At 51.2% G+C, this 26827-nt stretch overlaps 1 protein-coding gene across 1 annotated transcript in view; it reads left to right on the forward strand.

Annotated features, from left to right (window-relative positions):
* Window positions 1-1791: 1791 nt before the first annotated feature.
* LOC144605047 (putative G-protein coupled receptor 139) overlaps window positions 1792-26827 on the forward strand; it is a 29911-nt gene continuing 4875 nt past the window's right edge. The window contains exon 1 of the mRNA XM_078420089.1: window positions 1792-1949. Within this exon, the coding sequence (XP_078276215.1) occupies window positions 1792-1949 (158 nt within the window). The remainder of the gene's footprint in view (window positions 1950-26827) is intronic.

Genomic DNA, 26827 nt, shown 5'->3' on the forward strand with positions numbered 1-26827 from the left:
CTGCCACCTCCAACGGGACCCTAACACTAGTCACATTTTCCCATCTCCATCCCTTTCCGCCTTCCACTGAGACCATTCCCTCCGCAACTCCTTGGTTAACTCATCCTGCTCCACGCAAACCACCCCCTCCCCAGGTATCTTCCCCTGCAACCGCAGAAGATGTAACACCTGTCCCTATACCTCCTCCCTCGACTCTGTCCAGGGACCTCAACAGTCCTTTCAGGTTGGTCAGAGGTTCACTTGCACCTCCTAATACTGAGTCGATGGAAGCCAGTGCCTCTTCCTGCACACGGACAATGATGGGCTGTGCCCACACACAGAGGCAAAGACTGAGCCGACAGGATAATCCAGAGACCGTCGGGATTCAAGTCCAAAGCTGAGCTGCCAGGGTAAACCTGAGACCGCCAGGATGAAACACAACAAGGCAGCCAGTATCAGAGACCCACACCATCCTGGCCACACACCCCTGCCATTGGGAAAAAGGTACAGGAGCCTGAAAATTGTAACGGCCAGGTTCAGGAACAGCTTCTTCCCTACAGCGAGGTTCTCGTAGAACTGGTCCTTTGTGTCTGATGTGGAGGACAGTGTCGGGGCATACACGCTGACAAGGGTGACCGGGCCTGCGGTGGTGTTGAGGCGGAGACTCAGGAGTCGTTCCACCATGTTCAGCAGGCTGTTCCTTACTGCAAAGCCTACTCCGTGCTATCTGGGCTCGTCAGAGTCCTTCCCCTGCCAGTAGAACGTGTAGTCCTTCTCCTTCAATGTGCCCGAGTCTGCCAGCCTTGTTTCCTGAAGGGTGGCTATGTCTACGTTGAGTCTCTTGAGCTCGTTGTTTATGACAGCTGTTTTCCTGGAATCGCTGATGTCCTGTGGGTTTCCAGAGAGGACGGTCATCATTGTCCGGACATTCCAAGTTCCCAGTTTAAGAGCTGGTCTCTTTTGATGTGTTCTTTTGTTTGCAGGTGCGATGGTTGCAATGTGCTGTTCGGATGGTTCCTAATCCCCGTGCACCCAGTGAGGATAGCAGACCATGGCACGACAGCACCTTATTGGCTGGGGGCTGCCCAGCTTGAGGCAGGCGGTAGCTGTCCAGTGAGATCTGAAAATCCCTCCCACCGTCGGGAGCAACCCCTGGCACCTCGCTTTACACCGATCTAGCGATGACTTATAACTGGTAACTGTTGCTCCCCGTGTTGTGTCGACACCGCAGGCAAAGCTGGAGTGTCCTCTCCAGGTTGTAGGTGTAGGTTGCAGTGATGTGTGGTCGGATGCAAGCCTGGGCAATGTCACATGAAGGACAGGCTGTTGCCCATGCAGTACGTCCCCCTCTCCACGTCACTGATTGATCCAAAGGAACAGCAGAGCCGTTACAGTTTGGCACCAGCACCGTCGCAGGAGCTGCCAGAACGAGGTTGTAGACAACGACCAACTGCCTTCGGGACTCCGACTCCGGATTTTCTTGAGGTTTACTCCTGGAGCCTTTTCCATGACTGGATATGGCCACAAGGCAGTGGAGGTTTTAGATCAGAGTTTTCCCTCTCCTAGATGGACTGCCTCCCCAGGCAGACGAGCCTCATCTGTCTGAAACTCGTGGGGGCGGTAGTGTTTACCTTCCGGTGCAGGTCTATGAAACCTGCCCACTGCCCACATCCATCAGGCTATTAAACACTACAACCTAAAAATAATTTATTGTTTACAGTGTACTGTGTTTACATATTCTGTTGTGCTGCTGCAAGTAAGAATTTCATTGTTCAATCTGGGACATATGGTGATAAAACACTGTCTCTTGAGATGACCAGGATAATCCAGAGACCGCCAGCGCCTCCTCTCAAGGTGAGGGTGAACTGCAGGGAGAAGTCTGAGATCACCACACCTTCTCCTTTGAGACCAGGACTGAGCTGCTGGGACAAGCCCAAGATTACCAGCGACCCCACCAATGCACCGCGACGGTGAGGGACAGCGCCCCCATGTGGTCCTGGACTTTCTGACCACTGTAAATAAAATATCACCTGAGTTCATCCTACTCTGAATGTGGGTGCGGGCACTGCCCAACCCAGCATTGACCCTGACACCACTGTTATGCCCAAGTTCAGGAACAGCTTCTTCCGTACAGCCATCAGTGGCAAGACCACACTGGCTACTCACACCATGGAGAAGAAATCTAAATGGAGGATTGCTACTGTTCCCAAACTTTTGTTGATATGGATTGGGCTCCTTCTTCTGGATGAGCCACTCCGTACACCTTCCCTCATCTTGTAGCCGGAGCATCATTCAGAAGGACTTCTCTTGAAAAGAAAAACTGGACATTAAATCACTGAGACTGAATGACACCACCTTTCTACCGCTGAGCAAGTGCACTACCATGGCTGCGTACAGTAGAACTCTGCATCATATCATATCATATCATATACATACAGCCGGAAACAGGCCTTTTCGGCCCTCCAAGTCCGTGCCGCCCAGTGATCCCCATACATTAACACTATCCTACACCCACTAGGGACAATTTTTACATTTACCCAGCCAATTAACCTACATACCTGTACGTCTTTGGAGTGTGGGAGGAAACCGAAGATCTCGGAGTAAACCCACGCAGGTCACGGGGAGAACGTACAAACTCCTTACAGTGCAGCACCCGTAGTCAGGATCGAACCTGAGTCTCCGGCGCTGCATTCGCTGTAAAGCAGCAACTCTACCGCTGCGCTACCGTGCCGCCCACAGGTGCATCTTCACAGGTCTCCATGTAATCGTTTTTGCTTTTAGAGAGGCACGGTGGTGCAGCGGTAGAGTTGCTGCCTTACAGCGCCAGAGACTCAGGTTCAATCCTGATTACGGGTGCTGTCTGTACGGTATTTATACGTTCTACCTGTGACTAGTGTGGGGTTTTTTCCGGGTGCTCCGGTTTCCTCCCATGCTCCAAAGACATACAGGTTTGTAGGTTAATTGGCTTGGTATAATTGTAAATTGTTCCTTGTGTGCGTAGGATAATGTTAGGTCTGCACTGACCAGTGATCCCTGCACATCAACACAAGCCTACACACACACGAGGGAAAATTTACACTTGTACCACGTACACAAACCCAAGCCAGTTAACCTACAAACCTGTATGTCTTTGGAGCGTGGGAGGAAACTGAAGATCTCTGAGAACACCCACGCAGGTCACGGGGAGAACGTACAAACTCCGTACAGACAGCACCTGTAGTCGGGATCGAACCCGGGTCTCTGGCGCTGTGAGGCAGTAACTCTACCGCTGCACCACCATAGGTATGGGGGGGATCGCTGGTCTCGTGGACTCGGTGGGCCTACGAGCCCGTTCACATGTGGTGTCTCTAAACTAAACTAAACTAAAGATGTTTAACTAACTAGGCAAATGTTGTTGTAAATGTGCACTGACGTTTTTTTTCTCTCATGTCCTGGGATTGGCGCTAAAGATATGGGGGGGGGGGGGGGGGGAGGGAGGGGAATGTGATAGCAACCCCCACTCTCAGATGCTGCTCTGATCCCCATCACTGGCTGACAGCCCAGGAGAGGCCAAACCCCAGCATCACGAGTAACAGCCGGGTCTAAGTAGCTAACATCAGATTGACCCACTTGCACCTCCTTATAAACCCAGGCATTGCAGCCAGAGCGGAGAAGGGAAAAAGAAGAAGCAGGAGAGAATGAGTGAAGAAGGAAGAAAGAGAGAGAGAGAGGTCTTTGAGTGCAGGTCAGGCAAAGCAGCAGCGAGAATGGCCATTGGCTGGACTTGGTGAGTCTTGAGTGCAGGTTTAAAAAGAGGGCAAACAGCAGGTTAGCAGTCTTTGAGTGGAGGTCTGGCAAAGCACATACCTTCAAGCTCATCAGAGAAAGGAAGGTCAGGAGTGAGTAAAGTGCGAATCTTTGGCTGTGAGTCTTCAGGGAGGACGCCACACCAAACGCTGGAGAGGGCGAGACGCAAGAACAAAATGTCATGCAGGTTGATTCAGTGTGATGCTTGCAGGATGTGGGAGGTTAAGGACACTGTTGGTGCCTCTGGCTGCTACAAGTGTGAGAAGTGTATCCAGGTACAGATCCTGAAGGACCGTGTTGGGGAACTGGAGAAGCAAGTGGACGACCTCAGGTTCGTCCGAGAAACTGAATCGTTCCACGACAAGTCCTACAGTGAGATTGTTACACCGAAGGTACTGGAAGAGAGAAGGTGGGTGACGGTGAGAAAGGGAAGGAAACATGCAATGCAAAGGTCCCTGGGTGTTGTACCTCTTGAGAACAGATTCACCCACTTGGAAGCTGTCAGGGAAGAAGACGTTGCCACACTGAGCGGCAGACTGGCTTGCGAAGTAAAAAGTGCTGTTGAGCCAAAACCAAAGAGGCCGACGTCAGGAACGCCATGGTAGTAGGAGACTCCATTGTGAGAGGTACGGACAGGGGTTTCTGCAGCAACAGGCGGAATTCGAGGATGGTGTGCTGCCTCCCTGGTGCCAGGATATCATGGACAGAGTGCAGGAAATCCTCAAGGGCGAAGGTGAACAGATGGAAGTGGTGGTGCATGTTGGCACAAACGATGTTGGATAAAAGGGGATGAATATTTTGCAACGTGACTTTAGAGAGCTCGGAAAAATGCTGAAAAGCAGGACCTCCAGGGTGGTTATCTCCGGTTTGCTTCCAGTTCCTCGTGCTGGTGAGAGCAGGAACAGGGAGATTATGGTGAATCTGAAGGCTTGTACTTTGTTAAAGAAGTTTATTGCGGCAGCAATATTCAATTACAAAGGATAACAACCGAGATCGCAGACGACCATTAACTCAAACTATTCACATCGAAGTTCTCTTCCCACTGACTGGTTTTGGGCGCCAAAACCACCACGTGACCTTGCTGGCCAATCCGAGGGTTCGACTCTCAGGACCAATCCCTATGGTCGCTACATGACCCCCCCAGAACCCGAGGTACGGAATCTAGCAGGGAGCCGGATTTAGGGACCAGAACGAGTAAGGAGAGGGGCTGCAGGAACCACAAGAGCAGGAACCCCCGGGTCGGAGGGAATTGCAGGAGGACGGCCCCGTCGAGGGGGTTGACCGACCAGGACAGGGCGGTCCTGATCCAAGTGGGCAGGTTTGAGTCTGGACACAGAGACGAGCTCACTCCTGCCCCCAACATCTAAGGTGAAAGTGACCGTTCCTTTACGCAACATGCATCAAGGAAGTGACCGTTCCTTTACGCATCATAGACCCTCTGCAACGGGGAACGATGGGCATCCCTACGCAGAAACACAAATTCACAGTCCTTCAAGGCAGGCGGTTCATGCACCATGGAACACCCGTGACGTGAAGTAGGAACCAGAGCTAGGGAACCCACTCGCGCCCGGAGTGATGCTAAAACCGACGGAACCGAGGGCTGCTGACCAGAGGGCTCCGGCAGGAAATCCCCGGGCACTCTGAGTGGCGAACCATATACCAGCTCCGCGGACGAAGTTCCGAGATCCTGCTTAGGAGCAGTACGGATGCCCAAAAGGACCCAGGGCAGCTGACCCACCCAATCAGGGCCGTCCAGCCGCGCACTGAGGGCAGCCTTAAGTTGCCTGTGAAACCTCTCCACGAGCCCATTAGCCTGTGGATGATACGCCGTGGTCTGCTGCAACCTGGAACCGTACAGCTCCGCTAGCGTAGCCCAAAGGATAGAGGTGAACTGGGACCCCCGGTCGGTGATAATGACGGACGGAACACCGAAACGGGCCACCCAATGCAGGACCAGGGCCCGGGCACAAGAGGCGGCGGAGGTGTCGGACAACGGGAAGGCCTCCGGCCAACGGGTAAATCGGTCAACCACCGTGAGTAGGTGAGTGTAGCCCCTAGAGGAAGGTAAAGGCCCAACTAAATCAACATGAATATGGAAAAATCGGACTGCAGGGACCGCAAACTCCTGCACCAGAGGTTGGACATGCTGGTGAACTTTAGAGGTCTGGCAGGGAACACAGGAACGGGCCCAAGCGGCTACTTGCTTCCGCAGGCCATGCCACACAAACCTAGCGGCTACTAAGGCAGAGGTGGAGCGAATGGACGGGTGCGCCAGCCCATGAATGGCATCAAACACCCGGCGCTGAAGGGCGGCCGGCACCACCGGCCTAGGGCGGGGAAGGGAAACATCACACCAGACTTTTGTACCCAAGGGCCCACAAGCCACCTGGGCCAACTTCAACCCCGAAGTGGTGGACTGGTATGCTGAGGCAGTGTCTGCCAGGCGCTGTGCCTCCGCAAGCTCCTGGAAATCCACCTCGCATTCCACCGCTGAAATTGGGGAAACGGCTGGCCTGGACAGGGCATCAGCAATTGCATTAAGCTTACCCGCGACGTGGCGGACTTCGGTAGTAAACTCGGAGATGGCAGTCAGGTGCCGCTGCTGGCGGGCTGACCATGGGTCCGACACTTTTGAAAAAGCAAAAATCGGCGGTTTGTGATCAGTAAAGACCACGAATGGGCAGCCTTCTAGGAAATACCTAAAGTGGCGGACAGCTAAACAGAGAGCCAGAAGCTCCCGGTCAAAGGCGCTATATTTCAGCTCAGCCGGATTAAGCTGTCGGCTGAAAAACGCCAAGGGCTGCCAACTGCTATCAACATGCTGTTCCAAGACCCCTCCCACCGCCACGTCCAACGTATCGACCGTCAGGGCCGTGGGGGCGGAGGAGCTCGGGTGGACGAGCATGGTGGCATCTGCCAGAGCCACTTTAGCTGCCTCAAAGGCCGTCTCGGCTGCAGCGGACCACTCTAACTCGACAGGTTTGCCCGCAAGACACTGGAAGAGCGGACGCATGATCCGTGCTGCTGCCGGCACGAACCTGTGGTAGAAATTCACCATCCCTACAAACTCCTGCAACCCCTTCACCGTGGTGGGCCGCGGAAAGGCACGAACTGCTTCCACTTTGTCCGGAAAAGGGGTGGCACCGGCCGAGGTGATCCGGTGACCTAGGAAATCAATAAAGGAGAGACCAAATTGACACTTTGAGGGGTGAATGATTGGCCCGTGGTTTTGAAGCCGCTGGAACACGGTCCGTAAATGGACCAGATGTTCTTGCTCCGAGCGACTGGCGACCAGGATATCATCCAAATAAATAAAAACAAAAGACAATTCCCGACCAACATGGTCCATAAGCCTCTGGAAAGCCTGCGCCGCGTTTTTCAAACCGAAAGGCATACGCAACCATTCGAACAACCCGAACGGAGTGATCGTGGCAGTCTTTGGCACGTCTTCTGGATGCACAGGAATCTGGTGGTAGCCCCGCACCAAATCAATTTTGGAGAATACCATAGCACCTTCCAGCCCAGACGAGAAGTCCTGGATGTGCGGTATGGGGTAGCGGTCTGCAGTGGTGACGGCGTTAAGGCCCCGGTAATCTCCACATGGTCTCCACCCCCCAGATGCTTTGGAGACCATATGCAACGGAGAGGCCCACGGGCTGTCGGAACGACGGACAATGCCCATTCGTTCCATCTTCTGAAATTCTTCACGCGCTACCATCAGTTTGTCCGGCGGCAACCTCCGGCCCGAGCGAAAATGGGGGGGGGGCCCTCGGTGGAAATGTAATGGACAACTCCGTGCTTTGCAGAAGGAGCGTCAAAACGCTGAATGAGCAGCTCCGGAAACTCAGCCAGGACCGCAGCATACGGGCCGGCGGTGGAGCAGCGGGCTCATCGCTGCTAGCGGAGGGTCGAAGGCCTTTACCTCAGACATCGGCTACAAGTGAAAAGGCCCAGAGGAAATCTGCGCCCAGGATCACCTGAACGACTTCCGCGATGATAAACGACCATTCGTACGTGCAGGTGCCGAAAGCCAGAGACATTGCCCGCGTACCAGACGTGCGGTTGGGGCTACCGTTGACCGCGATGAGGGTAGGCCCTCTCTTACCCGATCGAGCTTCGAGATCGGTCGGCGGCACGATGCTGACTATGGCTCCTGTATCGACTAAGAACTCTGTGTATGTGAATCGATCCACAACGTAGAGGCGTCGGTTCTGGCCAATCGCAACTGCCTCTATGTACGATCGGCCGAGGCATTTCCCGAGGAAGTGCAAGGTGAGCGGCAGTTGCGGGCTTCTCCACCCCATCGCAGATGATAATAACACCAGCCGCGCTTGTGAGGATCCTTTTGGCGGGGTTTCGGAGAAATGGAGGGAGTCGCGGCGCCATCTTGGTGTCGCGGCGGGCTGCCTAATGGTGCCGAGACTCTGTTGATGGAACTGTACTTTCGCGATTTCGACGCCATGAGGGCATCGGCTTTCTCCGCGTATGCCACGGGGTCCTTGAAAGAACAATCCGTGAGCATAAGCCTAACGTTTTCTGGAAGTTGCTCCCGGAATGCCTGCTCAAACATGAGGCAATCCTTGTGCCCGCCTGCCAGCGCCAACATTTCGGCCATGGGGACGGACGGCAGCCGATCTCCGAGATCTGGTAGATGCATAAGCCTCTCGGCTCGCTCATGCCTACTGAATCCGAAGGTTCGAAGCATGATTACCTTCAGCGCCTCGTACTTGCCATCTGCTGGAGGGGAGGTGATGAACTGCATCACCCGCGCGGACGTCTCAGGCGGTAGGGCACTAACCAGGTAATAATACTTCGTCTCATCCACCGAGATGCCTCTCAGATGGAACTGCGCTTCAGTTCAGCATGGGCAAACCAAAGGTGTGGTTGATGCGCCCAAAACGGAGGAAGATGAAAGCTGACCGCGTTTAGCTGCGGTACGCCGGGCGTTGGAACCGGAGCAGGGGCGTCTTGTCCCTGCATGGTAGGTGATCGGCTAGATCACGTCGGGGTCACCAATATGGCGAGTCTGAAGGCTTGTTCTTTGTTAAAGAAGTTTATTGCGGTAGCAATATTCAATTACAAAGGATAACAACCGAGATGCGAGACGACCATTAACTCAAACTATTCACATTGAAGTTCTCTTCCCGCTGACTGGTTTTGGGCGCCAAAACCACCACGTGACCTTGCTGGCCAATCCGAGGGTTCGACTCTCAGGACCAATCCCTATGGTCGCTACAAGATACAGGACCTGAATGCGTGACTGAGGAACTGGTGCAGGGGGCAGGAATTTAGATTCTTAGATCACTGGGATCTGTTTTGGGGTAAGGGGGAATTGTACAAAAGGGACCAGCATTCTGGCAGGCAGGTTTGCCACTGCTACACGGGTGGTTTTAAACTAAATATGAGGGGGGTGTCAAGTGGGATAGTCAAGGATGGAGTTAAAGAGAAAGAGAGTAAAGGGATAGTTAATGACCCCAGAATTAACGGGAAAGAAAGGTCACAAACGGATAGGAGAGTTTGGCCAAGTGTAATAGGGATCGATGTGAAGGGTGAGATGAGTAAGGAATTGAAAGTATTGTATATGAATGCGTGAAGTATAAGAAGTAAAGTAGATGAGCTTGAGGCTCAGTTAGAGGTTGGTAGATACGACATTGTGGGGATTACAGAGACGTGGCTGCAGGAGGATCGGGCCTGGGAACTTAATATTCAAGGTTATACATCCTATAGAAAGGACAGGCAGGTGGGCAGAGGCGGTGGGGTAGTTCTGCTGGTGAGGGATGAAATTCAGTCCCTTGTGAGGGAAGACATAGTGACTGACGAGGTAGAGGCACTGTGGATTGAGTTGAGGAATTGTAAAGGCAAGAAGACACTAATTGGTGTTATCTACAGACCACCAAATAGTAGCCCGGATATAGGGTGTAAGTTGCAGCAGGAGTTAAAACTGGCATGTAAGAATGTGGTGATGGGGGATTTCAATATGCAGGTAGACTGGGAAAATCGGGTTGGTTCTGGACCCCAAGAAAGAGAGTTTGTAGAGTGCCTCCGAGATGGATTCTTGGAGCAGCTTGAAATGGAGCCTACCAGAGAAAAGGCAATTCTGGATTTACTGTTGTCCAATGATCCAGATTTGATAAGTGAACTCAAGGTAAAGGAACCGCTTGGAGGTAGTGACCATAATATGATTAGTTCTAATCTGCAACTTGAGAAGGAGAAGGTTAAATTGGAAGTGTCAGTGTTCCAGTTGAACAAAGGGGACTATGAAGGCATGAGAGAGGAGCTGGCCAAGGTCGACTGGGAAGGGATCCTAGCAGGAATGACGGTGCAACAGCAATGGCAGGAATTTCTGGGCATAATCCGGAAGGTAACAAAACGGGCAATAGGGACTGAAAAGATGAAGTACGAGGGGAAGCTGGCCAAGAATATAAAGAAGGACAGTAAAAGCTTCTTTAGATATGTTAAGAGAAAAAGAGTAGCAAAATCAAATGTGGGTCCCTTGAAGGCAGACACGGGTGAAATTATTATGGGTAACAAGGAAATGGCAGAAGAGTTGAACAGGTACTTCGGATCTGTCTTCACTAAGGAAGACACAAACAATCTCCCAGATGTATTGGAGGACAGAGGATCTAGGGGGGTAGAGGAACTGAAAGAAATTTTCATTAGGCGAGAAATAGTATTGGGTAGACTAATGGGACTGAAGGATGATAAATCCCCTGGGCCTGATGGTCTGCATCCCAGGGTCCTCAGGGAGGTGGCTCTAGAAATAGTTGACACATTGGTGATCATTTTCCAATGTTCAATAGATTCAGGATCAGTTCCCGTGGATTGGAGGATAGCTAATGTTATCCCACTTTTCAAGAAAGGAGCGAGAGAGAAAATGGGGAATTACAGACCAGTTAATCTGACTTCGGTGGTGGGGAAGATGCTGGAGTCAATTATTAAAGAGGTAATAGCGAGGATGTGACAAGTAAAATGGATGAAAGGGGAGCCAGTGGATGTAGTGTATCTAGACTTTCAGGAATCCTTTGATAAGGTCCCGCACGGGAGATTGGTGACTAAAATTAGAGCACATGGTATTGGGGGTAGGGTGTTGACATGGATAGAAAATTGGTTGGCAGACAGGAAGCAAAGAGTAGGAGCAAACGGGTCCTTTTCAGAATGGCAGACAGTGGCGAGTGGAGTGCCGCAAGGATCGGTGTTGGGGCCGCAACTGTTTACCATATATATTAATGATTTGGAAGAGGGAATTAAAAGCAACACTAGCAGATTTGCGGATTACACAAAGCTGGGTGGCAGTGTAAACTGTGAAGAGGATGTTAGGAGGTTGCAGGGTGACCTGGACAGGTTGAGTGAGTGGGCAGATGCGTGGCAGATGCAGTATAATATAGATAAATGTGAGGTTATCCACTTTGGCGACAAAAACAAGGAGGTAGATTATTTTCACAATGGTGTTAGGTTAGGTAAGGGGGAAGTGCAGCGAGACTTGGGTGTCCTTGTACACCAGTCACTGAAAGTTGGTGTGGCAGTGAAGAAAGCTAATGGAATGTTGGCCTTCATTACAAGAGGATTTCAGTATAGGAGTAAAGAGCTTCTTCTGCAGTTGTATAGGGCCCTGGTAAGACCACATCTGGAGTATTGTGTACAATTTTGGTCTCCTAATTTGAGGAAGGACATCCTTGTAATTGAGGCAGTGCAGCGTAGGTTCACGAGATTGATCCCTGGGATGGCGGGACTGTCGTATGAGGAAAGATTGAAAAGACTAGGCTTGTATTCACTGGAGTTGAGAAGGATGAGAGGGGACCTTATAGAAACATATAAAATTATAAAAGGACTGGACAAGCTAGATGCAGGAAAAATGTTCACAATGTTGGGGGAGTCCAGAACCAGGGGCCACAGTCTTAGAATAAAGGGGAGGTCATTTAAAACTGAGGTGAGAAGGAACTTTTTCACCCAGAGAGTTGTGAATTTGTGGAATTCTCTGCCACAGAGGGCAGTGGAAGCCAAATCACTGGATGGATTTAAGAGAGAGTTAGGTAGAGCTCTAGGGGCTAGTGGAATCAAGGGATATGGGGAGAAGGCAGGCATGGGTTATTGATTGGGAATGATCAGCCATGATCACAATGAATGGCGATGCTGGCTCAAAGGGCCAAATGGCCTCCTCCTGCACCTATTTTCTATGTTTCTATGTAGGAATGGAGAGGGACTGGGCAGCCTCCCTCCTCGCCGAGGTCCCGTGTCACAGGTTCGAGTAAGACTGGGACAAACATGAGATCACCAGTGCCACCTTGTGGGGCTCTGGACAGCCATTGCCTCAAATGAGGCTAAGACTGAGTGGCCGGGGCAAGTCTGAGAGACCAGTGCCTCTTCCTGCACGCGGACAATGAAGGGCTGCACCCACACACAGAGGCAAAGACTGAACCACCAGGATAATCAGGAGACCGCCAGTGCATCCTCTCATGGTAAGGGTGAACTGCAAGGAGAAGCCTGAGATTGCCATGCCTCCACCTTGGAGACCAGGACTGAGCTGCCGGGACAAGCCAGCGATCGCCGGCTTGGAGCTCCCCCCCCACATCCTGACAGTGAGGGACAGTGCCCGCATGTGGTCCTGTACTTTCTGACCACTGTAAATACAAGATAGAAACATGGAAACATAAATACATAGACAATAGGTGCAAGAGTACACCATTCGGCCCTTCGAGCCTGTACGCACCACCATTCAATGTGATCTTGGCTGATCATCCACAATCAATACCCTGTTCCTGCCTTCTCCCCATATCCCTTGATTCCATTAGCCCTAAGAGCTCTGTCTAACTCTCTTTTGAATGCATCCAGTGAATTGGCCTCCACTGCCTTCTGAGGCAGAGAATTCCACAAATTCACAACTCTCTAGATGAAAAAGTTTTTCCTCGTCTCAGTTTTAATTGGCCTCCCCTTATTTCTGAACTGTGGCCCCGGGTTCTGGACACCCCCATGTTCTGGACACCCCCATGTTCTGGACACCCCCATGTTCTAGACACCCCCATGTTCTGGACACCCCCATGTTCTGGACACCCCCATGTTCTGGACACCCCCATGTTTCCTGCATCTAGCTTGTCCAGTCCTTTTATAATTTTATGCATTTCTATAAGATCCCCTCTCGTACTTCTAAATCCCAGTGAATACAAGCCCACTCGTTCCATTCTTTCAACATACGCCAATTCTCCCATCCCATGAGTTAACCTGGTGAACCTATGCTGCACTGCCTACTGTGAGTGTGGTCACTGCCCAGCCCAGCGCCATCCCCGACACCTCACCGGTGGGCAATGTGGGCAAGACCACACTGGCTATTCACACCATGGGAGAAGAAATCCAATTGGAGGATTGCTGTCCTGGTGTATGGAGTTTGTACATTCTCCCTGAGACTGGCGTTGGTTTTCTCCCGGTGCTCCAGTTTTCCTCCAAAGATGTACAGGTTTGTAGGTTAATTGGCTTTGCTAAAAATTGTAAATTGTCCCTAGTGTGTGTAGGATAGTGTTAGTGTGAGGGGATCACTGGTCGGTGCGGACTCGTTGGGCAAATGGCCTTCCAGAAATGTATCTCTAAACTAAACTAAACGAAACTGAAGATATCTAACTAAGTAGACAATTGCTGCTGTAAATGTGCACAGATTTTTCTCTCATATTCTGGTAAGAGCTAGATTGAGCTCTAATGGCAAAAGGAATCAAGGGATATGGGGAAAAAGCAGGAACGGGGTACAGATTTTAGGTGATCAGCCATGATCATATTGAATGGTGGTGCTGGCTCGAAAAGCCTACTCCTGCACCTGTTTTTCTATGTTTCTATGATTGTCACTAAGAGAGAGGGGGGGAGGGAATGTGACAGCAACGCTCTCCCTCGGATATGGTTCTGATCCCATCACTGGCCAAACCCCAGCATCACTGGTAACAGCTGGGCTCAAGTAGCTGATGTCAGATTGACCCATGCGCACCTCATCAGCCACCATCCTCCTCATAAACCCTGGTATTCCTGCCAGAGGGGCGGAGGGCAGAGGGCGGAGGAGGGAGGAGGGAGGGGGAGGGAGAAGATTGGGCGGAGGGAGGAGTGCGGAGGGAGGAGTGCGGAGGGAGGAGTGCAGAGGGAGGAGGGAGGAGGGCGGAGGGAGGAGTGTGGAGGGAGGAGTGTGGAGGGAGGAGTGTGGAGGGAGGAGGGAGGAGGGAGGAGGGAGGAGGGAGGAGGGAGGAGGGAGGAGGAAGGAGGGAGGAGTGTGGAGGGAGGAGTGTGGAGGGAGAAGGGAGGAGGGAGGTGCGGAGGGAGGAGTGTGGAGGGAGAAGGGAGCAGGGAGGAGGGAGGAGTGCGGAGGGAGGAGTGCGGAGTGTGGAGGGAGGAGTGCAGAGGGAGGAGTGCGGAGGGAGGAGTGCGGAGGGAGGAGTGCAGAGGGAGGAGTGCGGAGGGAGGAGTGCGGAGGGAGGAGGGTGGAGGGAGGAGGAAGGAGGGAGGAGTGCGGAGGGAGGAGGGAGGAGTGCAGAGGGAGGAGGGAGCAGAGTGGGCAGCCTCCATGCTCGCTGCGTTCCCCTGTTACAGGGTTGAGGAAAACTGAGTCACTGGGACAAACCCGGGATCACCATCGCCACCGTGTGGTCAAGACTGTGTTGTCGGGAAGAAGCTCTGGACTGAGGCTAAAGTCTCTACTGAGGCAAAGACTGGCTGGCTGTGGCAAGCCTGAGATGCCAGTGCCCCTTCCTACCCACGGACACAAGGAACTGCGTCCTATACACAGAGGCAAAGACTGAGCTGCCAGGATAACCCAGCGCCGCCACTTCAAGCCCAAAGCTGAGCTTCCAGGGCCTCCTCTCAAGGCAAGTGTGAACTGCCTGAGATGGCTACACCTCCTCCTTGGTGACCAGGACTGAGCTGCCGGGACAAGCCCGAGATCACCAGTGCCACCACACTTGCACCCTAACAGTGAGGGACGTGGGTCCTGGACTTTCTGACCACTGTGCATAAAATATCACGTGAGTTCACCCTAGTGTGGGTGTGGGTGTGGGTGTGGGCACTGCCCAACCCAGCGTTGTCCCCGACACCACTTCCATGAAACCAAGTTTCTAACCAGTCGGGATCTATCTCACTGGATCCCAAGCGATCAAACCTTCCAGAGCAATTACCATGCAGAACCTTATCAAATCCATATAGATCACATCTACAGCTCTGCCCTCATCTGACTTTGTGCATCTTCAAAAAAACTCAAACCGAATATATATATATGTATATATATATATATATATATATATATAATCGTTGAGAATACTCTCCAGTAACAGAAGTGTCAGTGTTGCAGTTGAACAAAGGGGATTATGAAGGCATGAGAGAGGAGCTGCCCAAGGTCGACTGGAACTGCCCAAGGTCGACTAGCAGTAATGACGGTGGAACAGCAATGGCAGGAATTTCTGGGCATAATCCGGAAGATGCAGGATCATTTCATTCCAAAGCAGAAGAAAGATTCTAAGGGGAGTAGGAGGCAACCGTGGCTGACAAGGGAAGTTAGGGATGGAATAAAACTAAAAGAAAATATGTATAACACAGCAAAGAGTAGCCAGAAGCCAGAGGATTGGGAAACCTTCAAAGGACAACAGAAGGTAACAAAACGAGCAATACGGGCTGAAAAGATGAAGTACGACAGGAAGCTGGCCAAGAATATAAAGAAGGACAGTAAAAGCTTCTTTAGATATGTTAAGAGAAAAAGAGGAGCCCTTGAAGGCAGACACGGGTGAAAATATTATAGGTCACAAGGAAATGGCAGAAGAGTTGAACAGGTACTTCAGATCTGTCTTCACTAAGGAAGACACAAACTGTCTCCCAGATGTACTGGAGGACAGAGGATCTAGGGGGATAGAGGAACTGAAAGAAATTTGCATTAGGCGAGAAATAGTATTGGGTAGACTGATGGGAATGAATGTTGATAAATCCCCAGGGCCCGATGGTCTGCATCTCAAGGTACTCAGTGAGGTGGCTTTAGAAATAGTGGACACATTGGTGATCATTTTCCAATGTTCAATAGATTCAGGATCAGTTCCTGTGGATTGGAGGATAGCTAATGTTATCCCACTTTTCAAGCGAGAAAAGAGAGCAAGAGAGAAAACAGGGAATTATAGACCAGTTAGCCTGACATCGGTGGTGGGGAAGATGCTGGAGTCAATTATTAAAGAGGTAATAACGCTGCATTTGGATAGCAGTAAAAGGATAAGTCCAGGTCAGCATGGATTTATGAAGGGGAAGTCATGCTTGACTAATCTTCTGGAATTTTTTGAGGATGTGACAAGTAAAATTCCTGTGGCTGACAAGGGAAGTCAAGGACAACATAAAAATAAAAGAGAAGAAGTATAACAAAGCAAAGAAGAGTGGGAAGACAGAGGATTGGGACTCTTTTAAAGAGCAACAGAAGATAACTAAGAAGGCAATATGGGGAGAAAAGATGAGGTACGAGGGTAAACTAGCCAATAATATAAAGGAGGATAGTAAAAGCTTTTAGGTATGTAAAGAGGAAAAAAATAGTCAAGGCAAATGTGGGTCCCTTGAAGACAGAAGCAGGGGAATTTATTATGGGGAACAAGGAAATGGCAGACGAGTTGAACCGGTACTTTGGATCTGTCTTCACTAAGGAAGATACAAGCAATCTCCCAGATGTTCTAGTGGCAAGAGATCCTAGGGTGACGGAGGAACTGAAGGAAATCCACATTAGACAGGAAATGGTGTTGGGTAGACTGATGGGACTGAAGGCTGGTAAATCCCCAGGGCCTGATGGTCTGCATCCCAGGGTACTTAAGGAGGTGGCGCTAGAAATTGTGGACGCAATGGTGATCATTTTCCAATGTTCTATAGATTCAGGTTCGGTTCCTATGGATTGGAGGATAGCAAATGTTGTCCCACTTTTTAAGAAAGGAGGGAGAGAGAAAGAGGGAAATTATAGACCAGTTAGTCTTACATCAGTGGTGGGGAAGATGCTGGAGTCAATTATAAAAGACGAAATTGCGGAGCATTTGGATAGTAGTAACAGGATTGTTCCGAGTCAGCATGGATTTACGAAGGGGAAATCATGCTTGACTAATCTTCTGGAATTCTTTGAGGATGTAACTAGGAAAATTTACAGGTAAGAGCCGGTGGATGTGGTGTACCTCGACTTTCAGAAAGCCTTCGACAAGGTTCCACATAGGAGATTAGTGGGCAAAATTAGAGCACATGGTATTGGAGGTAGGGTACTGACATGGATAAAAAATTGGTTGACAGACAGAAAGCAAAGACTGGGGATGAATGGGTCCCTTTCAGAACGGCAGGCAGTAACTAGTGGGGTACCGCAAGGCTCGGTGCTGGGACCGCAGCTATTTACAATCTACATTAATGACTTGGATAAAGGGATTAAAAGTTCCATTAGCAAATTTGCAGATGATACAAAGCTAGGTGGCAGTGTGAACTGTGAGGGAGATGCTATGAGGTTGCAGGGTGACTTGGACAGGTTGTGTGAGTGGGCGGATGCATGGCAGATGCAGTTTAATGTGAGGTTATCCACTTTGGTGGTAAGAATAGAAAGGCAGAGTATTATCTGAATGGTGTCAAGTTTGGAAGGGAGGACTTACAAAGAGATCTGGGTGTCCTAGTGCATCAGTCACTGAAAGGAAGCATGCAGGTACAGCAGGCAGTGAAAAAAGCCAATGGAATGTTGGCCTTCATAACAAGAGGAGTTGAGTATAGGAGCAAAGAGGTCCTTCTGCAGTTGTACAGGGACCTAGTGAGACCGCACCTGGAGTACTGTGTGCAGTTTTGGTCTCCAAATTTGAGGAAGGATATTCTTGCTATTGAGGGCGTGCAGCCTAGGTTTACTAGGTTAATTCCCGGAATGGCGGGACTGTCATATGTTGAAAGACTGGAGTGACTAGGCTTGTATACACTGGAATTTAGAAGGATGAGAGGGGATCTTATCGAAATGTATAAGATTATTAAGGGGTTGGACACCTTAGAGGCAGGAAACATGTTCCCAATGTTGGGGGAGTCCAGAACAAGGGGCCACAGTTTAAGAATAAGGGGTAGGCCATTTAGAACGGAGATGAGGAAAAACTGTTTCAGTCAGAGAGTTGTGAATCTGTCGAATTCTCTGCCTCAGAAGGCAGTGGAGGCCAATTCTCTGAATGCATTTAAGAGAGAGCTAGATAGAGCTTAAGGATAGCGGAGTCAGGGGTTATGGGGAGAAGGCAGGAACGGGGTACTGATTGAGAATGATCAGCCATGATCACATTGAATGGCGGTGCTGGCTCGAAGGGCCGAATGGCCTACTCCTGCACCTATTGCCTATTGCCTATTGCCTATTGCCTATTGCCTATCGCCTATCGCCTATCGCCTATCGCGGATGAAGGGGAGCCAGTGGATGTAGTGTGTCTAGACTTTCAGGAATCCTTTGATAAACAGGGCAAACAGATCCACAGAGGACGCCATCTCTCTGGCTCTTCACACTGTCCTGACTCACCTGGAGAGACAGGGCACGTACGTGAGGATGCTATTCATAGACTATAGCTCTGCCTTCAACACGGTCATCCCCACCAAGCTCATCACCAAACTCCACCAGCTAGGCCTCAGCTCATCGTTATGCGACTGGATCCTGGACTTCCTGCTGGAGCGACCGCAGGCAGTGAGAATGGGCCCGCACCTGTCCTCCACTATCACCCTCAGTACTGGCACACCACAGGGCTGTGTTCTGAGCCCCATGATCTACTCCCTCTTCACACACGACTGTGCTCCTGCCTTCGACACCAACACCATTGTCAAGTTTGTAGACGACACAACGGTGATTGGGCTGATCACCAACGGTGATGAAACAAAATACAGAGCGGAGGTGCAGAACCTGGCGGACTGGTGCTCTGATAACAACCTGTCCCTAAATACCACCAAGACCAAGGAGCTGATCATCAACTTCCGTAGGTCACATAACGGGGAATATGCCCCGATCTTTATCAACGGGGACAGTGTGGAGAGAGTGTCCAGCTTCAAGTTTCTGGGCACTCACAACTCGGAGGACCTAACATGGTCCAATAACACTGCTGCGCTGGTCAAGAAGGCACAGCAACGACTGCTCTACCTAAGAACACTGAAAGAGTCTGGTCTACCCCAACAGCTGCTGACGACATTCTACCGCTGCACCATAGAGAGCATCCTAACACATGGCATCCCTGTGTGGTACCTCAGCTGCATGGAGGCAGAGAGGAAAGCTCTACAGCGGGTAGTCCATAGAGCTCAGAGGACTATCGGAACACAGCTACCAGCCTTGGAGGGCATCTACAACACATGATGCCTCAGGAAAGCCACCAGCATCCACAAAGACTCTTCACACCCCTGCAACAGTCTGTTCGAACTTCTACCATCGGGCAGACAATACAAGGTCTTCTACGCCCACACCTCCAGACTCAGGAACAGCTTCATCCCCAGGGCCATAGCTGCTATGAACCGGTCCTGCTGAGCCAGATGGTCACATCACACAGTGAACCGGCACAGATCTACTTGCACTTTATTCTGTTTTAAAACTGTTGTAATTTGTTTCATTGGGTTGTTTAAATGAATACTGACTAGCTAATTAATTTATTGCATCGTATGGGAGGCGCAGGCCCAATCTCGTGGTACCCCTGTACAATGACAATAAAGATATATTGTATTGTATTGTATTGTCCCGCACGGGAGATTGGTGACTAAAATTAGAGCACATGGTATTGGGGGTAGGGTGTTGACATGGATAGAAAATTGGTTGGCAGACAGGAAGCAAAGAGTAGGAGTAAACGGGTCCTTCTCAGAATGGCAGGCAGTGGCGAGTGGAGTGCCGCAAGGCTCGGTGTTGGGGCCGCAACTGTTTACCATATATATTAATGATTTGGAAGAGGGAATTAGAAGCAACACTTGCAAGTTTGCGGATGACACAAAGCTGGGTGGTAGTGTAAACTGTGAAGAGGATGTTAGGAGGTTGCAGGGTGACCTGGACAGGTTGAGTGAGTGGGCAGATGCAGTATAATGTAGATAAATCTACTTATCTACTTTGGCGGCAAAAACAAGGAGGCAGATTATTATCTCAATGGTGTCAGGTTAGGTAAGAGGGAGGTGCAGTGAGACCTGGGTGTCCTTGTACACCGGTCACTGAAGGTTGGCGTGCAGGTACAACAGGCAGTGAAGAAAGCTAATGGCATGTTGGCCTTCATAACGAGAGGATTTCAGTATAGGAATAAAGAGGTTCTTCTGCAGTTGTATCGGGCCCTGGTAAGACCACATCTGGAGTATTATGTGCAGTGTTGGTCTCCTAATTTGAGGAAGAATGTCCTTGTAATTGAGGCAGTGCAGCGTAGGTTCATGAGATTGATCCCTGGGATGGCGGGACTGTCATATGAGGAAAGATTGAAAAGACTAGGCTTGTATTCACTGGAGTTTAGAAGGATGAGAGGGGATCTTATAGACATATAAAATTATAAAAGGACTGGACAAGCTAGATACAGGAAAAATTTCCCAATGTTGGGGGGGTCCAGAACCAGGGGCCACAGTCTAAGAATAAAGGGGAGGCCATTTAAAACTGAGGTGAGAAGGAACTTTTTCACCCAGAGAGTTGTGAATTTGTGGAATTCTCTGCCACAGAGGGCAGTGGAGGCCAAATCACTGGATGAATTTAAGAGAGTTAGATAGAGCTCTAGGGGCTAGTGGAATCAAGGGATTTGGGGAGAAGACAGGCACAGGTTACTGATTGTGGATGATCAGCCATGATCACAATGAATGGCGGTGCAGGCTTGAAGGGCCAAATGGCCTCCTCCTGCACCTATTTTCTATGTTTCTAACTTGCATAATTGCAAATGTGTATAGTTCCCAGGTTTTTCCTAGCAGCCCCTATTAAATAGAGGCACAACATTTGCAACCCTCATCTCCTGGCACCTCACTGGTATTTAATTGCTCCTGCAATTTCCTCTCTGGCTTCCCACAGTGTTTGTGAATATATCTGATCAGGCCCGGGAGTTTTATCCACCTTCATACACCTTAGGATGTTCAGCACCTCCTCGACTGTGATACTGACTGTCCTTGTATGTTGCTTGGGTAGTTTACAACCCAGCAGTATGAATATCAACTTCTCTAACTTTAAGTCATCCTTGCTTTCCCTCTCTCTCCATCCCTCCCCCACCCTAGCTCTCTGACTTTCCCCTTGATGAAATGTTTGTCTTTGTATGCTTCATTTTCAATTTCCCCGAGCTAACAATGATCTATTCTACATTTTCCTTGAACTTCATCCCCTTTGATGTCCCTCTCCCCTGACTCAGTCTCGACCCGAAACGTCACCTATTCCATATTTCCAGAGATGTTGCCTGTCCTGCTGAGTTACTCAAGCATTTTGTGTCTATCTGTCCTCAAGATACTTCCATTGACTGCCTCAGGATCCTTGGTCTTCATGTCTTTCTCCATGGTAAAAACACTCATTGAGGACCTTGCCCATCTCCTATAGTACCTGTAGCCTGGAACTTTATGTTGCCCAACCTGTCCCGAGTTTGAAGATGTGTCTAGACCCAAAATGTCACCTATTCCTTCTCTCCAGAGATGCTGCCTGATCTGCTGAGTTACTCCAGCTTTTTGTGTCTGTCTTTGGTTTTAACCAACATCGGCAGTTCCTCCCTCCACAGACCTGTCCCTCTCTTAGTTGGGAGCTGACTGTGCTGAAAGCAGTTCAGCCAGAATCTCTGAAGAGAGAGCTGAGTTCATGTTTGACAGCTTTCCAGCCTAAGACACAATAAGCTGGAGTAACTCAGCGGGTCAGGCAGCATCTCTGGAGAAAAGGAGTAGGTGACATTTTGGGTGGAGACCCTTCTTCAGGCTGAGTCAGGGAAAAGGGAGATGAGTGATATAGACGATGGTGCAGAGAGATAAAAAAACAAATTCATTAAAGATATGCAAAAAAGTAATGATGATAAAGAAAACAGGCCATTGTTAGATGTGGGCTAGGTGAAAACAAGTTACAGACAATGAGACTCAACAAGATAACATTAAAGCTAGAACGACTTGGGTGGGGAGGGTTGAAGAGAGGGGGGCTGCAAGGTTTACTTAAAGTTAGAGCTATGGCGAGTCCGAAACTTGCTAGTTGTAGACGAAGTTTATTGCAGCCGCAATACACGAATACAGAGTCAAAACAACAAGTTACAGGACAACCAATATAAACTTACTGTCTTCCTTGAAGACTTCGCCGAACTGGCTAAATCGGGCGCCAAACGCGCACCTGACATCGCTGGCCAATCAGCGATGTCGTTTCCTGGACCAATCCCCATGGTCGCGCTCCCACGTGACCTCGCTGGCCAATCCGAGGGTTCGACGACCTGGACCATTCTCTATGGTCGCTACATGACCCCCCCCAGAACCCGAGGTGCGGAACCTAGCAGGGAGCCGGATTTCGCGACCATAACGAGTACGGAGAGGGACAGCCTGAACCACAGAAGCCGGAGGTTCCGGACTTGGTGGGACAGCCGGAACGGGAGGTTCTGGAGGAACTACCGGAACGGGGGGTCCTGGAGGAACTGCCGAAACGGGGGGTCCCAGGGGAACTGCCGAAACTGGAGGTCCCGGAGGAACTGTCGGAACGGGGGTTTGTGGACTGGGCGGAACTAACGGAGGTCGGCCTCTTCTAGGGGTTTGACCGACCATGACTGGTTGATCCGGGTCCAAATGGGCAGGTTTGAGCCGGGACACCGAGACGAGTTCACTCTTGCCGCCCATGTCTAAGGTGAAAGTAGCCGTTCCCTTACGTAAAACCCGAAACGGCCCTTGATAGACCCTCTGCAACGGGGCGCGATGGGCATCTTTACGCAAAAAAACAAACTCACAGTCCTTCAGGGAAGACGGTTCATGTACCATGGGACACCCATGACGTGAAGTCGGCACTGGAGCCAGGGAACCCACCCGTTCCCGGAGAGCTGCTAACGCTGCTGGGACTGTAGGGAGCAGTGCTGAAGTGTCCGGAAACAGATCTCCGGGTACTCGAAGGGTCGAGCCATATACCAGCTCTGCGGACGACGCACCGAGATCTGGCTTTGGAGCCGTCCGGATGCCCAAAAGAACCCAAGGGAGTTGGTCTACCCAGTCCGGGCCTTCAAGCCTTGCACAAAGGGACACCCTTAAGTTGGCGGTGGAACCTCTCTACGAGACCATTAGCCTGGGGGTGATATGCAGTTGTGGGTTGTAATTTGGACCCGTACAGTTCCGCCAGCGCGGCCCATAGGGACGAAGTGAACTGTGGTCCTCTGTCAGTTGTAATAACTGCCGGGACCCCGAAACGGGCTACCCAATGAAGGGCCAAAGTCCTAGCACAAGACGCTGACGAGATGTCAGACAATGGGAAAGCCTCTGGCCACCGGGTGAACCGATCCACCACCGTGAGGAGGTGGGTGTAGCCCCGGGAGGAAGGCAAAGGCCCGACCAAATCCACGTGGATGTGAAAAAAACGAAAAGCCGGGACTTCGAAATCCTGTACGGGGGGCTGGACGTGGCGCTGGACCTTAGCGGTCTGACAGGGCACGCAGGAACGTGCCCACCCCGCTACCTGTTTCCGCAGGCCATGCCAGACAAACCTCGCTGCCACCAAGGCAGAGGTGGAGCGGATGGACGGGTGCGCCAACCCATGAATGGCATCGAAAACCCGGCGCTGAAGGGAGGGCGGTACTACCGGCCTGGGGCGAGGAAGAGAAACATCGCACCAGACTTTCGTGCCCTCCGACCCACAAGCTACCTGGGCCAACTTCAATCCCGAAGTGGTGGACTGGTACGTCGAAACGGTATCCGCCAGGAGCTGTGCCTCCGCAAGCTCCTGGGGATCCACCTCGCAGTCCACCGCCGAAATAGGGGGAAAAGCAGGTCTAGACAGGGCGTCAGCAACGGCATTGAGCTTACCCGCGACATGACGGACATCTGTGGTAAATTCTGAGATAGCAGTCAGGTGCCGCTGCTGGCGGGCCGACCATGGGTCAGACAATTTCAAAAAGGCGAATGTTAATGGCTTGTGGTCCGTAAATGCCACAAATGGTCGGCCCTCGAGGAAATACCTGAAATGACGAACAGCTAAATAGAGAGCTAGAAGCTCTCGGTCAAATGCGCTATATTTCAGCTCGGCCGAATTTAGTTGCCGGCTGAAAAACGCTAAAGGCTGCCAACGGCCACCAACCTGCTGCTCCAGAACTCCACCCACCGCCACGTCAGAGGCGTCAACCGTCAGGGCCGTGGGGGCGGAGGGGCTCGGATGGACCAACATGGTGGCGTCTGCCAAGGCTGCCTTAGCTGCCGTAAAAGCCGACTCTGCGGTCGGGGACCACAACAACTCTACCGGATTACCTGCCAGGCATTGGAAAAGCGGGCGCAGGACTCGCGCCGCTGCCGGAACGAATCTATGGTAGAAATTAACCATGCCTACGAACTCCTGCAGCCCTTTTACTGTGGTGGGCCTGGGGAAAGCCCGGATAGCCTCCACCTTCTCTGGCAAAGGGGCAGCGCCGGCAGGGGTAATTCTGTGCCCTAGAAAATCGAGAGCAGGCAGGCCGAATTGACATTTGGAGGGTTGAATAATGAGCCCGTGGTCTTGGAGCCGCTGGAACACGGTCCGCAAATGGGCCTGGTGTTCTTGCACTGAGGGGCTGGCTACCAGGATGTCGTCTAAATAAATAAACACAAAGGGTAAACCCCTGCCCACGCGGTCCATCAGTCGCTGGAAAGCCTGTGCCGCGTTCTTTAAACCGAAAGGCATACGCAACCATTCAAACAACCCGAACGGAATAATAGTTGCAGTTTTTTGTATGTCCTCCGGTCGCACCGGAATCTGGTGGTATCCTCGCACCAAATCGATTTTGGAAAACACTACCGCTCCTTCCAGTCCAGATGAAAAGTCCTGTAGGTGCGGTATGGGGTAGCGATCAGCCGTGGTGACAGCATTGAGACGCCGATAATCGCCACATGGCCTCCACCCCCCAGATGCCTTGGAGACCATGTGTAACGGCGAGGCCCACGGGCTGTCAGACTGACGAACAATTCCCATTTCCTCCATCTTCCTGAACTCCGCCCGTGCCACCACCAGTTTGTCTGGCGGTAGTCTCCTGGCCCGAGCGAAAACGGGAGGGCCTTCGGTGCGGATGTGATGGACCACACCGTGCTTAGCTGAAGGTGCGTCGAAACGTTGGACGAGCAGCTCTGGGAACTCTGCCAGAATCGCAGCATACGAGTCGGGGGCCGCGACGACGGCCTGGACAGTAGGGCTGGGCGAGGAGGCGATTGCCGGAGCGACGTGCTCGTCTTCAGCAGCGGGTCGGAGGTCGTTACCGCGGACATCAGGAACCAGTGAAAAAGCCCAGAGAAAATCTGCGCCCAGGATCGCTTGTTTGACGTCGGCTATGATGAATGGCCATTCGTACGTGTGGAGGCCTAAAGCAAGGGACATCTTCCGTGTGCCGAAAGTGCGAATTGGGCTGCCATTAACCGCGATGAGGGTGGGACCTGTCTTACCCGATCTGGTTTCGAGGTCGGTCGGCGGCACTATGCTGACGATGGCTCCGGTGTCCACCAAAAATTCTGTGTCCGTGAATCGATCATGGACATAGAGGCGCCGGTTCTGGCCAATCGTAACTGCCCCTATGTACGATCGGCCGAGGCATTTCCCGCGAAGGTACAAGGCAAGCGGCAGTTGCGGGATTCGTTACCCCATCGTAGGTGATAATAGCACCAGCCGCGCTTGTGCGGATCTTTTTGGCGGGCTTTCGGAGAATTGGCGGGAGACGTGGCGCCATCTTGCCGTCGCTGTGGCGTGGTCACCGATGTCGAGACTTTGTTGATGGAATCCCCTGCCTTGTTTTTTCCCGCTATGAGCGCGTCCGCTTTCGCTGCATATGCTTCGGGGTCCTTAAAAGAACAATCCGTAAGCAGCAGTCGGACATCCTCGGGAAGTTTCTCGCGGAATGCCTGTTCAAACATCGGGCAATCCGTATGCTCACCGGCTAGCACCATCATTTCGGCCATGCGGACGGAAGGCAGTTGGTCTCCAAGCTCCGGTAGGTGCAGAAGTTTTGCCGCACCACCATGCTTATTTAACCCGAAGGTTCGCAGTAATGCCTTCTTCATGGTTTCATATTTGTCTTCCGCAGGTGAAGTTATGATAAACCGCATCATGCGCTTGGTTGTGTCCGGCGATAGAGCGCTGACGAGGTAAAAGTACTTCGTTGCATCGTCCGACACCTTCTTTATGTGGAATTGAGCCTCGGCGTGGATAAACCAAGCTTACGTCCAAAATAACGGAAGATGAACGCCTCCCGCGCTTGACTCCGGTGCGCCCTGCTCGGTCATCGTCAACGAGGCGTTGATTCCTGTTCAGTTGGTGATCGTCCAGATCACGTTCGGGGTCACCAATATGGCGAGTCCGAAACTTGCTAGTTGTAGACGAAGTTTATTGCAGCCGCAATACACGAATACAGAGTCAAAACAACAAGTTACAGGACAACCAATATAAACTTACTGTCTTCCTTGAAGACTTCGCCGAACTGGCTAAAACGGGCGCCAAACGCGCACCTGACATCGCTGGCCAATCAGCGATGTCGTTTCCTGGACCAATCCCCATGGTCGCGCTCCCACGTGACCTCGCTGGCCAATCCGAGGGTTCGACGACCTGGACCATTCTCTATGGTCGCTACAGAGCAATCAATATTCAATCCCTTTCAATATCCTCATTTCCCTTTCCCCTGACTGTCTGAAGAAGGGTCTCGACCCTAAACGTTACCTATTCCTTCTCTCCAGAGATGCTGTCTGGCCCGCTGAGTTACTCCAGCTTTGTGTGTCTATCTTCGGTTTCAACCAGCATCTGCAGTTCCTATGCTTTTCAGGATAGGTTGTGATGAAAGCTCTTCTATGTGAAACATTTGTACAGTACTCCCTGTCTCCACAGATGCTGAGTGTGTGCTGCATTTTGCTTTCAGCTCAGATTTTGAACTTTTGCAACATTCTGAAGTGCAGTTGTTGGTGGCTGACATGTTGCCTTTGAAAGTTTGTAGTGCTAGCGACTCCTGAC

The sequence above is a fragment of the Rhinoraja longicauda genome, chromosome 23 (genome assembly GCF_053455715.1).
Source record: "Rhinoraja longicauda isolate Sanriku21f chromosome 23, sRhiLon1.1, whole genome shotgun sequence".
NCBI classification, from domain to species: Eukaryota; Metazoa; Chordata; class Chondrichthyes; order Rajiformes; family Arhynchobatidae; genus Rhinoraja; species Rhinoraja longicauda.